This window comes from Oncorhynchus kisutch, linkage group LG5 (assembly GCF_002021735.2).
Source record: "Oncorhynchus kisutch isolate 150728-3 linkage group LG5, Okis_V2, whole genome shotgun sequence".
In the NCBI taxonomy this organism is placed as follows: Eukaryota; Metazoa; Chordata; class Actinopteri; order Salmoniformes; family Salmonidae; genus Oncorhynchus; species Oncorhynchus kisutch.
The window spans coordinates 1,162,986-1,178,343 of NC_034178.2; the positions used below are offsets into that span (position 1 = coordinate 1,162,986).

At 42.7% G+C, this 15,358-nt stretch overlaps 2 protein-coding genes across 5 annotated transcripts in view; both read right to left on the reverse strand.

Annotated features, from left to right (window-relative positions):
* Positions 1–2,811: 2,811 nt before the first annotated feature.
* Positions 2,812–7,834, reverse strand: LOC109890476 (protein jagunal homolog 1-B). Of its 3 annotated transcripts, none has more exons than XM_031823970.1 (3): positions 7,704–7,834; positions 5,617–5,726; positions 2,812–5,050 (listed from the first exon to the last, which is right to left on the reverse strand). In XM_031823970.1, exons 2-3 carry the CDS (start codon positions 5,703–5,705, stop codon positions 4,588–4,590), a joined length of 552 nt encoding a protein of 183 aa, XP_031679830.1. In that variant the 5' UTR covers positions 5,706–5,726; positions 7,704–7,834; the 3' UTR covers positions 2,812–4,587. The 3 variants fall into 3 exon arrangements, with proteins under 3 accessions (XP_031679830.1, XP_031679831.1, XP_020338000.1); XM_031823971.1 differs by having other exon boundaries at positions 5,617–5,714; positions 7,704–7,826; XM_020482411.2 differs by lacking the exon at positions 7,704–7,834 and having other exon boundaries at positions 5,617–6,190.
* Positions 7,835–11,474: 3,640 nt separating this feature from the next.
* LOC109890466 (collagen alpha-1(VIII) chain) overlaps positions 11,475–15,358 on the reverse strand; it is a 33,242-nt gene continuing 29,358 nt past the window's right edge. For both annotated transcript variants that reach the window (XM_020482397.2, XM_031823972.1), the window contains exon 3: positions 11,475–14,891. In XM_020482397.2, the coding sequence (XP_020337986.2) occupies positions 12,943–14,891 (1,949 nt within the window). In that variant the 3' untranslated portion in view covers positions 11,475–12,942. The remainder of the gene's footprint in view (positions 14,892–15,358) is intronic.

The window sequence follows — 15,358 nt, forward strand, 5'->3', positions numbered from 1 at the left end:
GCACATACAATGTAGAGATCTCCTTTATGGCTCATACTTCTTAGACATTTCTGAAATGATCCCCTCAGACAAAGATTATTAGACTAATAAAAGTCTCAAACTTGTCTCAGGAACTTATCATTATTGCTCCTCTAAAATAACAGAGGCAAGGATGAGCTCAACGGTGTACAATGATGAGACCTCTGCTGATCATACTTCTCAAATAATGCTAAAACGATAATCTCAATTAAATTCATGTGTCCTATATATGTATCATAGATGTATCATAGAAGTCTCTAACATCTCAATATTTCTCCTAAGGGGACTGTAGGAGCAATAACCCAGACACAAATGGTCACAGAATGATTCCAAATTGAGAAGCTCTAGGTAGTCACAAAAGATCTGGAGGATATCCGAGTGAACAACAGATTGTTTTCCTATGGGCAGTACAGTATAATACAGAGAAGTAGTATAGTATAGAGTAGTATAGTACTTTATTGACTCAATTCCTCCTGTCTGTAACCCAGTGGATCATACACTCTGTAACTAATTCCTAAGGTGAGGGCCACCACAACCGCAGGCAGTCCTAAAGGAGAGAATGTTGTTATTGCCTGGTAGTTTTGCATTTTATTTAACTAGGCAAGTGAGTTAAAAATGAATTCTTATTTCTAACGACGGTCTACCCCAGCCAATCCCGGACGACACTGTACGCTGGCCTATGTGACTTCCAATCACAGCCCGATGTGAGACAGCCTGGAATCAAACCAGAGTCTGTAGTGACGCCTCTAGAACTGAGATGCAGTGCCTTAGACCTCTGTGCCACTCAGGAGCCCATGCATGCAGCCATATTCAGAGTATTCGGGAAAGTATTCAGACCCCTGACCTTTTACACATTTTGTTACCTTACAGTCTTATTCTAAAATTGAATAAATACAATTGTTTCCTCATCAATGTAAAAACAATACCCCATAATGACAAAGCGAAAATAGGTTTTTAGACATTTTTGCAAATGTATTTATTAGCTTCTAAATGAGAGAATTGTTTTTCATGAGTGAACTATGCTCAAGTCAGTGGCCCCGCCCATGTGAACAGACATCGGTTGTAAACTATGAAACACGGCCCTCTCCCAACCCTATATAAGCCCCTTTACGAAAATGTAACTTTCTGTTCCAAGGACGTGCGGACTTGAGGTCCCCATGTTGAAATGACAAAGACCACCTACAGATCTAAGCCAACATCAGCAAGAACCTAACGAAATTAGCATCGAATTTCAATGTGAAGTTGACGACCTATACGCCGGAAGGATGAATTTCGACTATACCAGCCAGAATATAGCATGAGCTTAAAGTATGGCAACTTGGTATGAACTTTGAACTCTTATTCACTAAAGAAGTGATACCTCCTAGCCATTGTGTTAGCGCAGAAACTGTAGACGTGGGCTAGGAGAGGACGGACAGAGTATCACTCCTACCACACAACGACGGTACTACCAAGTATCCATTCTACCACCAGACAGCGATCGAAGCGTGGCTCAGAGTAAATATTTATTGCATTTTCCTTTTCCAAATGGGCGGTTATTTAGAATGCATAAGATTCTGTATTTACGAGAGTAGCAGCCTACAGCCCGATAGACAAAATATTTTTGTTCCTCAGTCTTCCCGCTCTTTCATTCACAACCCAACCCCCTTTCTTTGTGTAACCAGCCGTCATATCTGTTCCGTCCGCTAGGGACGTTTTCCTTTATGACATAATTTATATGATGATCCATTCTGTGTAGATGTAATTCTGTGAGATTATTTAGGTATTTAGTAAATAAATAAACCAAATTTTGTATTGCTGATTCAGCTTGTTAGCCTGGGTTCGTGAAGATACCCAAGAATTTACAACTTTCAGATGAGACTGAATAAGGCGACAATTAAATATTGACTGCTATTGATATAAATGATGACCAGGTCTTTAAGAGTTTATTCAGAAGATAACAGCTCTATAAACATTATGTCGTGGTGCCCCGACTTTCTAGGTAATTATTTACCTGATTATATTAAATCAGGTAATATTAATTACAGATAAATTATTTTATAGAACAGCATGTCATATCACCTAATCCGGCATAGCCAAAGACACGACAACTGTATCAGTCACAGCACAGACAAAACATTCATCAATCATTCTATAAACCAAACTTTAAAATTCATAAACCAAATTGTAAAATCAGTAAGGTCATATATTATTATTACAGAGTCTGCATTAACATGCAGGTACCAGATAATGATTTAGTATTGAAATTAAGGGGAAAGTACGATAAATTGGTTTCAACACAACGCACGTTGTCAACAGGATCAGTAAAGACAACAAAGTAAATTTTTGGGAAAATAGATCAGACATGACTGGATGAATAAATTAGATACACATGGATGAATACTGTGAGGACCAGTCAACCAATAGCATTACCCTTCTCTGCAAAACATTATTTGTTGCAGCAGGAAAGGTACAGTACATGTTTTGGTAAACAGAAAAACATTTTTCCACTAGAGCAGGTGTAATTAGATCTCCAGATATGAGGGTTATTTTTTATTTTTTAAGTGATAATTGTCTTGGAGGTCTGGATTAGAATGAGGCCACTAGAAGGTGTACTTCTCTAGAACATGGGTTCGAAGCTGAAGTACATGTAACACAAAACTCATCATATACTAAGAGAAAACAGTTCTAATGAAAGGAAGTTGTTCCTTAAGTAACCATGGTAATAAGACAGATGAACCCAACTGCAGAAATGACAAATGATGCCTTTACATTGACATTATTAATTCATGTAATTCATTCAATAATCTCCAATACGCAAAACTGCTACAGCATAGCCATTTATTGTTATTTAACAATGTACATCTCATTTAGAAACAATTGAATTGTTGAGTGCTGTCAACATGAAAATGTGCATTGACAGCAGCACACAGCCATATGGATGCAATCTGACCACTGCTCTTGCCTTTCTCTTAACCCTTTCCGTTCAGCTCTGGATGGCTCCTCTCTTTAAGGCCACATCATGCCCTGATCTAGTCTTGGGTATGTCCCAATTATAACGCCTGCCTCCTGAAGTGTACACTCGTTCACTATTTCACCCACAAATCTAAAATTTCGCAGAGGCACTGTTCATAGCAGGGATGGTGAACTGCTGGTCTGGTGTAGGCCCGCAAAAACATTTCCAAAAATGAAAGGAAAAGAATGAGGAACTCAGTTGGGTTCTCTAACTTGTTGAACGTTAGAATAGTAGAAAACACAAGGTGCAATTTCAATGTTTGGTTGTGCATCAGCAGTTTCTCTCTTGTAATGTCAGTCACTTGAGAGTCACTCAATTAGCCCATGTCAGCAAACATTTGTTTAGACTGGTAAAATAGTCTAGCCAGCGATCTAAACTTGTAGTAATCATGGTCGAATTACCAACTGGGGAGGGTCATGCTCACTCAGATATCATAATAAAAACTGCAAACATTTCTCTCCATCCTATAGTTGGGTGAGAAATTTCAAGAAATTAGCTGAAAAACTACACATTTCTCTCCACCCAATTGCAAATTATTAGAATTCCATGAAATTAGTTTAGTTACAAAATCTATCCTCACCATGGCAAATTGTGTAGAATATCAGGAAATGAAAACATACTTTTTTCCCTCTCCATTGTCATTGGGGGGGGGGGGGGGGCGCTAAAACTTTGTGCTCGCAAGGTGGGACACACACACACAAAATTCCACTTGGGGCACCCAAAAGGCTAGGGTCGGCTCTGACTGTATGTGTGGGTATGGATGAGTTTATTTATTTAACCTTTATTTAACCAGGCAAGTCAGTTAAGAACAAAGTCTATTTTCAATGACGGCGTAGGAACAGTGCACCTGAACAACTGCCTTGTTCAACAACTGCCTTGTTCAGGGGCGGAACAACAGATTTTTACCTTGTCAGCTCGGGATTTGATCTTGCAACCTTTCGGTTACTTATCCAACGCTCTAACCACTAGGCTACCTGCCGCCCCAAGGTTAGGTAGACCCGCGAGCTACTGCGGCATGATGAGTTCAGATGTTTTGTGGTCCCCACCCCATCAAAGGTGCCTATCCCTGGTCTAGTGGGAGTTTCTACCATATTTATTATTCCAGTCATTCCCTTTCAAATCAGTGAACAAGTGCAACCTTGTGGAGAAAGGAGAGATAATTGGAACATATGTCTAAGACTGGAGATACAGTAACTAGCGTACTATCCCTTGCAGGACAGTTTATGGCAGCCAGCTCCATAGATCAGGATGAGATATAAGAGGATGGGTTTCTAAAGGCAGCAGGACAGGTCAACATTAAACCCTGGAGTCTCAGATAGACAACTCAAGTCTTAATCTGTCCACAGGCTCCAGAGCCAGGAGATGAGATAATGGAGGTTAGAGGGTTTACCAGGAAGACGACAGGACAGCCTGCTGAGTATTCCAATTAGTCCTACAACTATCAATTAGGGATGGCGAGATGGGGATGTAGAATTCAAATATAGATGGAAGATGGGCCTAGAAGTGGTGTCAGACAGTGGCAGGCAGCAATAGTCATTCCTTGTCAGTTGTTTAAATAATTTAGTCCTCTGTCCTCATTTCTTCTTCTTGTCTTGTGTGGAGGTGAACCAGGCGTCCAGCAGCTTCTTGCTGTAGTAGATCTGCCAGCCGTGCACCTGCACCGCGATCACCATCACCAGGTACATGACGGACACGGCAGAGAAGCCGAAGATGAAGCGGTAGGCCTTGCCGTGGCGGTACAGCTGCTGGGCCACTGGGAACATCTCCATGCCCCCGTAGATGAGCGGCGCTATGCAGAAGAGGCCAGCACTGATCATGGAGATCACCAGGTAGCTGATGTTGTTTTTGGGCAGGGCCATGAAGCTGAAGAGGGAGGGGATGATACTCAGCAGGTAGGGGTACTCCCACTGGTAGGGAGCAGCCACCACACTGTGGGACACTAGGTTCAGCTGGCTCACTGTCACCTGGGCAGCTAAGAGGAGCCAGATCAGAACATGGACGATGTTCAGCTTACGGATCTCTGACTTGAGGGCGACACTAATGAGAAAGACAGAGGAGAAGGACAAGAATATGTGATGTTTCAAATGGGTCACTGTGAACAAAACCTGTCATCTTGTTTTTATGTAGGCACTTAACCCTAATCGCTCCTGTAAGCCGGTCTGAATAAGAGTGTCTGCTACTAAATGACTAAAATGCAAAAACATTCAAATGTTATTTTTATTTCACCTTTATTTAACCAGGTAGGCTAGTTGAGAACAAGTTCTCATTTGCAACTGCGACCTGGCCAAGATAAAGCATAGCAGTGTGAGGAGGTAGGCAATAAATAGGCCATAGGAGTGAATAATTACAATTAAGCAGATTAACACTGGAGTGATAAATGATCAGATGATCATGTACAGGTAGAGATACTGGTGTGGAAAAGAGCAGAAAAGTAAATAAAATAAAAAACAGTATGGGGATGAGGTAGGTAGATTGGGTGGGCTATATACCGATGGACTATGTACAGCTGCAGCAATCGGTTAGCTGCTCAGATAGCAGATGTTTAAAGTTGGTGAGGGAGATAAAAGTCACCAACTTCAGAGATTTTTGCAATGAGAGCGAACCTCATCTGGTAGTGTGAGGCCACTCTCTCGCGGTGCTGAAAGTCACTTCCATCTGTGCCAGTAGCTCGAGGTCCAGCTCGGGAAGCCATGGTTACCGCCTGTCCAAAAAACTCAAAGTAAAACATGTCATTCATTGTGTTAGAGCTTTCTAAGGTGCTCATTAGTGCTCATTAGTTATTTCACAACTGCAGATAAGTATATAACATTCGCTATCACTCTCGAAGACATTGTAACCTAATGGCAGGCTAATTACATTAGACAACTAGCCTTTAAAATAACAGAACTAATACAATTTGTATGAAATGAGCAATACCAATGAATTAATAATTGCATTATTCACTGTAAACAGGTGTAGACTAACAGTGAAATGCTTACTTACGGGGCCCTTCCCACAATGCAGAGAGAAAAATAGAACAATAATAGAAAGATGATAACAAAGAATAAATACACAATGAGTAACGATACTTAGCTATATGTAACAGTATACATTTTGTCTGTCCCCTCTACCCGGGCTCGAACCAGGAACCCTCTGCACACATCAACAACTGACACCCACAAAGCATCATTACCCATCGCTCCACAAAAGCCTCGGCCCTTGCAGAGCAAGGGGAACAACTACTTCAAGGTCTGAGTGACGTCACCGATTGAAACACTATTAGCGCGCACCACCGCTAGCTAGCTAGCCATTTCACATCGGTTACATATATATATATATATACATACATATATATATATATATATATATACATATATATATATATATATATATATATACATATATATATATATATATATATATATATATATATATATATATATATATATATATATATATAAATAAATATATATATACACAGAGTACCAGTACCGAGTCAATGATAACATGACTATATACACGGGGTACCAGTACTAAGTCAATTACAACCTGACAAAATACATGGGGTACCAGTACTGAGTAACGATGACTTGGCTATATAAACTGAGTACCAGTACCAAGTCAATGTAATTGAGGTAGATATTTAAATATAGGTAGGGGTAAAGTGATTAGGCAACAGGATAGATAATAAGCAGTATCAGCAGCGTATGTGATGACTCAAAAGGTAGCTATTTGGTTACTATTTAACAGTCTTATGGCTAAGGGGTAGAAGCTGTTCAGGGTCCCCTTGGCAGTAGGTACCGCCTGCCGTGCGGTAGTACAGATAACAGTCTTATGGCTAAGGGGTAGAAGCTGTTCAGGGTCCTGTTGGCAATAGGGACCGCCTGCCGTGCGGTAGTCCAGATAACAGTCTTATGGCTAAGGGGTAGAAGCTGTTCAGGGTCCCCTTGGCAGTAGGTACCGCCTGCCGTGCGGTAGTACAGATAACAGTCTATGACTTGGGTGAATAAGGTCTATGCATTAGGCTAATAGATTAGTTGAGGCATAAATACAGAAATGACTTGTACAAAGCATAGCTGATCCTCCTAGGTTTCCTAAAGGTTACCCAGTGAACTTGACAGTGGACACATGAGGATCATGGGCATGTGGATTAACACTAGCTTGGCTACCCTCTGCTTTCCTGTCCCCTTCTGCTGGCTTATCAGATAACGCCAGGCCAGGCGAGGATGATTTCTAGTTAGCCAGTAAAATATTTAAATCCCCCCTGTGGGCTATTTAGAAAGAACCCAGAGGCGCTTGTGTTAAAACATTCATCAACCGGCCTGATTCCAATACAGTTTTTTTAAGACAGAGTTTGTTAGCTAGCAAGCATCATCAGCTATTAGTATGTCGTTTTTAAAACGACCAGCTGCTTGTAAACTAAACAAGCATGCTCACAGTTCATCCTGGACTGTGAGTGGGGAAATGCATGACAATGCAACGTTACAAGTCAAAATGTAAAAAGTCACCCAGACAATTTTAAAGTTACCAAGCTAGCTAGCATCATCAGCTATTAGTATGCAGTTTCTAAATCGACCAGCTGTTGTACTAAACTAGCCAGCTTGCCAACTTAGTGGTACTGCTAGCTTAAGTCTCATTGGCGTAGACACCTTGCAAGAACAAACTGCAGCTAAAGTTTAGTTTGCTAGACATACGTTAATGTAATACTTACTGTATGATCAGTACAACAGTAGTTGTTACACGTTCAATGACGAAACTCGGTGGACATTCCTCCTTTCTCCCGTAGACATGTGCAATACGGAAGTGTTGACTATTCAGTCTGTGATTGGACAGATGACTGAACGGAGGGTAGTGGGGGACAATCCAAAAAGTTATACTACAGTTGGAAACAGAAACGCTCATTGCGACAGGCTATGTCTTCTTCTTCTTCGTGAGGTTCGAAATAAGTTTGTTAATTGAACTTTTATAAATCCATTGAACAATATTATAAATCCATTACACTTTGTGATACAAAATAGGAAAAGGGAAACGGGAAAAATACAAAATATTTTTAATTACCCCACCAAATAACCTTATTAAACTCATTAAAACTCATTAACACTCATTAAAACCCACCACCTTATTTCACTACTTTAACCGTAAATGATTCTACCCCAGGCCAACGACCTGAGAGGACGGGACACTACCACTCAACACACCCTGTAACTCTTCGGAAGTTAAATCTCGTACCCCCAAGTACTTTTCTGCAGCTGCCACCACAACATATATTTTCTGTGACTGTTACATTCCATCACCATGGTACAGTTGATAACCATTGCTAAGGAGCCAACCTTACTGAAACATACAGTATATCACTCATTGGCCTATCCCTCTGTTCTGGCACAGATCTACTATTCACAGGGATCCTCTCAGAATCCCTTACCCTTGATCCACCCTCCTCTACTTTCTTTACTGCCTCATAATAGGACATCTTCTGCACTACTCTGACCCTGGCCACCTCAACCCTCCTCTCTCGCACCGGACACCTCCAATTCTCCGCAACATGGGCAGAGTTGACACACATTTTTTTCCCATCGAAACTACACATTGCTCTGTCCCATGTCCTCCTTCACACTTCCCACATCCTCCTTCACACTTCCCACGTCCTCCTTCACACTTCCCATGTCCTCCTTCACACTTCCCATGTCCTCCTTCACACTTCCCATGTCCTCCTTCACACTTCCCATGTCCTCCTTCACACTTCCCATGTCCTCCTTCACACTTCCCATGTCCTCCTTCTCACTTCCCATGTCCTCCTTCTCACTTCCCATGTCCTCCTTCACACTTCCCATGTCCTCCTTCACACTTCCCACATCTTGAATTATCCCTCCTACACACTGCTGCAACCTGCCCATAAATGTGACACCTACAGTGCCTTGCGAAAGTATTCGGCCCCCTTGAACTTTGCGACCTTTTGCCACATTTCAGGCTTCAAACATAAAGATATAAAACTGAATCAACAACAAGTGGGACACAATCATGAAGTGGAACGACATTTATTGGATATTTCAAACTTTTTTAACAAATCAAAAACTGAAAAATTGGGCGTGCAAAATTATTCAGCCCCTTTACTTTCAGTGCAGCAAACTCTCTCCAGAAGTTCAGTGAGGATCTCTGAATGATCCAATGTTGACCTAAATGACTAATGATGATAAATACAATCCACCTGTGTGTAATCAAGTCTCCATATAAATGCACCTGCACTGTGATAGTCTCAGAGGTCCGTTAAAAGCGCAGAGAGCATCATGAAGAACAAGGAACACACCAGGCAGGTCCGAGATACTGTTGTGAAGAAGTTTAAAGCCGGATTTGGATACAAAGAGATTTCCCAAGCTTTAAACATCCTAAGGAGCATTGTGCAAGCGATAATATTGAAATGGAAGGAGTATCAGACCACTGAAAATCTACCAAGACCTGGCCGTCCCTCTAAACTTTCAGCTCATACAAGGAGAAGACTGATCAGAGATGCAGCCAAGAGGCCCATGATCACTCTGGATGAACTGCAGAGATCTACAGCTGAGGTGGGAGACTTTGTCCATAGGACAACAATCAGTCGTATATTGCACAAATCTGGCCTTTATGGAAGAGTGGCAAGAAAGCCATTTCTTAAAGATATCCATAAAAAGTGTCATTTAAAGTTTGCCACAAGCCACCTGGGAGACACACCAAACATGTGGAAGAAGGTGCTCTGGTCAGATGAAACCAAAGTTGAACTTTTTGGCAACAATGCAAAACGTTATGTTTGGCGTAAAAGCAACACAGCTCATCACCCTGAATACACTATCCCCACTGTCAAACATGGTGGTGGCAGCATCATGGTTTGGGCCTGCTTTTCTTCAGCAGGGACAGGGAAGATGGTTAAAATTGATGGGAAGATGGATGGAGCCAAATACAGGACCATTCTGGAGGAATGACCTGAGACTGGGACAGAGATTTGTCTTCCAACAAGACAATGATCCAAAACATAAAGCAAAATCTACAATGGAATGGTTCAAAAATAAACATATCCAGGTGTTAGAATGGCCAAGTCAAAGTCCAGACCTGAATCCAATCAAGAATCTGTGGAAAGAACTGAAAACTGCTGTTCACAAATGCTCTCCATCCAACCTCACTGAGCTCGAGCTGTTTTGCAAGGAGGAATGGGAAAAAATGTCAGTCTCTTGATGTGCAAAACTGATAGAGACATACCCCAAGCGACTTACAGCTGTAATCGCAGCAAAAGGTGGCGCTACAAAGTATTAACTTAAGGGGGCCGAATAATTTTTCAGTTTTTGATTTGTTAAAAAAGTTTGAAATATCCAATAAATGTCGTTCCACTTCATGATTGTGTCCCACTTGTTGTTGATTCTTCACAAAAAAATAGTTTTATATCTTTATGTTTGAAGCCTGAAATGTGGCAAAAGGTCGCAAAGTTCAAGGGGGCCGAATACTTTCGCAAGGCACTGTATAACACCGCAGTGTATTCTATGATATATGAGAGATGCATAATGAGTGGTCTGTCAAATATAAATGATTCTTTATGTAAACATTTGCAACAAATGCATTATATTGAATTTTGTGAGTGTATGCAGTGTTGTACAGGTATTGACAAAAATTATGATGATGATCTACTTGAAAACAGTGAGTAACCAACAATAGCATGTGTTGGACCCTCGTTCACACTGCAGGCCTTAATGCTCGAAACAGTTTTGTTTTTGAAATCTGTTTTGGAATACTGGCTGTACAAACAGCAAGTTACAAGTGACCAAATGGGATATGTGTATGTTCAGACAGCAGTCATTTGCTGACATGGCTATGGCAGTTGTCATAGTAATGACAGGTGTGTGCGCTGTGGTGTAGGCTGATTGGTGGTGCTCTGGTTCCTATCGCTCAAAAGTTATGTAACAGGCTAAGGTGACAACAATGCCTGCCATGGACGTTTACTAGTTGCTTTAAATGTTCGAAATCATAGTGTAAGAACTCAAAGGATAAGATGATTCAACTTTAAAACAAGTCCTTTTTGGATAGCCATAGCAGTCAACTAGCTCGCTAGGTAGCACATTCACTAATTTGCTTGTAAACAATTAACAAGCAAGTTGGCTACCACATGTTCTTGTCAAACTGTCGGAGTGGCCAGCAAGCAACAAGATATGCCAAATAAGTTTAAAAATAAGTCAGATTAGACAGTTCAGACTCAAGTCGCATGGCCATGCCTCAGATTTGTATCTGATTTCATACCACCTACGAATTTGAAATGTGGCTTGAAATATCTGATTCCATGTGCTTTTTGGCAGTTCAGATGGCAGGAAAAATAATAAATTAAAATCTGATATACAAATACATAGTATTTGAGTCATTTCAAACTACCAATGTGAACACAGCTTGTGTGCAGGCCCAATGTGAACACAGCTTGTGTGCAGGCCCAATGAAACAAGTAGCAATCAAAGAAGACAACACATTGTTTTAATCACTTCATCTTTATTTAGAAAAACAACAATAGTGCCAAAAACATTATACTAAGTTCTTAATTTGGTTATATGTTTAGCACCATTGTCAGGTAACATTTATTTTTTCCTTCAAGGCAGTCTCAACAGGTATACACATTTACAATTTCAGACAAAATCAGTAGTTAAACAAATAAATGACAGAGAGGAATACTGCCACATACCTTAGAGAAGTGTGGTTGACTTTTTAACTTAATGTGCATATTGGAAATGTTGACTATACACCCCTTCAACTCCCATAACTAATGTATTTATTAATGCACAACAGATGAAATGGGCAGCTTACAACCAAATGTCTTCACTATGTTGCATATAAATTGAATTTTATTTTAGGTTCCAAACCATGAAACAATCTAATTTCACCATCTCAAACCATCTCATTTCCAAATATGATATCAATAAATAAAAATGGTAGACACTTCTGCATAATCTGGAACAACGTGAATAAGTGGATGATAAAAAATAAATCAATCTGTCGTGGAGGAACTATGGGATCGGGAAAATCATGTTGTTAAAGGGGAACAATGTATGGTAAAACATACTGTGAATGTAACAGTGTTACTTATATGCCAAAAGTATAATCTGGCATGAAATAAAGACATTAGAATGTCTTCTGGAAAGTCCACACATGGAAGAATGACCTCTGAAGAATAATTGTGTACTAACATTAGGTATGCATGACAGATAAAGCGGATGCGTTGATGCTTGCTTATGGAAGCTGCGGTAGACGGCTAGCCCTTTAGTGGCGTCATATGGCTGTTGGAATGCAAAGAACGGATATACTGAGTGCACATAACATAAATCTGATATGGAAATATAAAATACAAACAAATGCTATATATTCACATAAGGAGAAGAACATGTTGGGCAAATGTAATAATTACATCCTAAAATAGTTATCTTTAATAAAAAAAATAACACATTGTTTCCATTGTAATATGCTACTATCCACAGTAGCACCATAGCATGTCAGCAACCATGTTTTCTCTATAAACACTGTCAATCATGTGAGGTGGATGACACTGCTACAACTGGGATAGTCAGTATTCTTAATCATTTGCAACATTTCCACCCCCTACTAACCAACAGAAATCGTCATTTGCATAATTATCTGAATATCTACATACAGACATCTCAAATAACTTATCTGAGGGTTTTGCCAAATTAATTTCTGGGGTAAATGAAATGTATTGCAGAGAGATTGATTTATGTTGTTTTTTCTCACCCATCTAATACTGCAATACAAAGGCAGAAACATTCTATAGCTGTAGCACTCACACATTCATTGGATACTTCTGAGCCGAGTAGTAGTTTTCACTGTTGTCATCATTGTGTCCCTATTGGGGTCAACAGTTTAAAATGAATAAAACACTAATAAAACAGCTATGTAGTGAGTTGTGGTGTGGATGCCCTTTTTGTTGTTGATCTTTACATTGGGTACAATAAATATCCGGAGAATGAAGAGTGGACATATTGACCGGCATAAAGTCCTGCTGCCTGGTCAGATGGAAGCTGTACATGCACAGTGTCTCCTTGCTGTAAGGGGAGCACAGCGCTCCCTGACGCCTGGTCCAGGCTGCCCTTTTTGTACTCATCATATGTGTACATCACAGGCTCATTGTTCTTGACCAGCGCCACCCACACATTCGCTCCTTTGCAGTGGACATGGTAAGCAAAGTAATAGATTCCCGGTATCGTACAGCTGAAGATGCCGGTTTGGGGATTGTAGTCCTGATGGCCATTGTACAGGAGCTTGTCGAAGACAACAGGGGAGCCTACGGGGGGGAAAGGATTGGTGAGCTGAGCCGTGAATGCTGGCATCTCCAGGCCGTTCCTGTCCCCTCCATTATTTGTTTTCTTGTAACCGCCTTGTTTAAGACCGTCCAGACCAGGACCCAGCTCAGGGAGGATTTCACCAAGACCAGGTGGTTGGGTGGGGGGTCCGGGTGGGCCAGGGGGACCAGGTTGTCCTGGTTGTCCAGGCTGACCAGGGGGTCCACCGTTGCCAGGTTTCCCTTGGGGCCCTAAAGCGCCTGGAACACCAGGTTTACCTTCGCCGGGGTAGCCAGGTTTCCCTGGAGGACCAAGCTCGCCTTTTGGCCCGGGAAGACCGGGAGGACCAAGTGGCCCACCTGGACCAAAATTTCCAGGGATTCCCTTGGGTCCCTGGTGACCTTTTTCTCCGGGCATTCCACCTTCTCCCCTTGAACCGGGCATTCCAGGAGCTCCAGGGAGGCCAGGTAACCCTTTGTGGCCGTTATCCCCTTTCGGACCCAGTGGCCCTGGTATACCTCTCGGTCCTGGTTGACCACCCTCTCCAGGATACCCACCCTGTCCAGGAAGCCCTGGAGGCCCTGGCTCACCTTTAGGACCTGGCAGCCCCTTTGGCCCTCCATTGCCACCTTCTCCCTTCGGACCTGGGAAACCAAGACCCCCAGGTGGCCCAATGGAACCGGGCAGGCCCGGTGGCCCGTTGGGTCCAGGAAGGCCTTCCTGCCCTGGGAGACCTCCATGACCTTTGTCACCTTTTGGGCCTGGAGCTCCAGGAAAACCTCCATGTCCTTTGTCTCCTTTTGGTCCAGGATATCCTGGCTTTCCGTAACCAGGTAGGCCTGGGCCCCCTGGCAAACCTGGTGGGCCTGATTCCCCTTTACCACCTGGGAACCCTGGTTGTCCAGGCAAACCATCTTGCCCAGGCTTGCCAATACCTGGTAGCCCTGGTGGTCCTGGTTCTCCTCCTTCACCTGGTGGACCAGCAAGTCCTCCTTCTCCAGGTGGGCCTGGTTTTCCTGCCCCCCCGGGCAATCCTGGTAGTCCATTCAGACCTGGTTTTCCAACCCCTGGCAAACCCCCTTGACCAGGAGGCCCAGGTGGTCCACCAGGTCCTTTCAAACCTGGCAATCCTGGCAAGCCAATCCCTTTGTCTCCCTTAGGCCCAGGAAGACCAGGCAGTCCAGGTATGCCCTTGTGTCCAGGCTCCCCTCGAGGCCCAGGCTGCCCAGGCAGTCCCTGACCCCCTGGCTTCCCGATGCCTGGCAGGCCTGGTGGCCCTGGAAGACCTGGCCCCCCAGGCATCCCCATTGGTCCTACATCACCACCAGGACCAAGGTCGCCCTTCGGACCTGGCTGGCCGCCTCCACCAGGTTTACCGGGCATTCCCGGCATTCCGGGTTTCCCTATCCCAGGATACCCTTGGGGACCAGGAGGGCCTGGTTTTCCATGGGGGCCGGGCATCCCTTGACCTAGCATCCCTGGAGGGCCCTGTGGTCCTGGAGGCCCTTGGGCTCCTGGTGGCCCCTCGGGACCAGGACCCTGTAGTCCCCTATCATCAGGTGGTGGGCCTCCAAGGCCTTTCCCATTACTGGGATATGACTGACCTGTGGATGACATCAATTAGCATTTATCATGAATTACTGACTGGAGTTAGTGACTTGAGTATCTCATTGAGCACATAGGAACATTACCAATTAATATGCATGGACATTGGGGTAAGCCCAATGGACCTTCATCCGTAGATGATGGGCCAAATGATTATATTTGAAAATGAATGCCAAAAGCTGGCTTTAATGTCCCCCTTGGACACAGGGTGCTGATAGTGGATGTTAAAAGCACGTTACATTTCTTAGTTATCGAACATACTTTCTATCCGCCTTCTCTGATTCCTTGCTTGATTGTTAAAACAGTCAAAATACACATTTATGTGAAATGTCTTACACTCTTAGAAAAAAGGTTTCCAAAAGGGTTCTTCGGGCTGTTCCCATAGGAGAACCCTTTTTTGTTCCAGGGAAAACACTTTTTGGTTCCATGTAGAACCCTCTGTAGAAAAGGTCCTACATGGAACCCA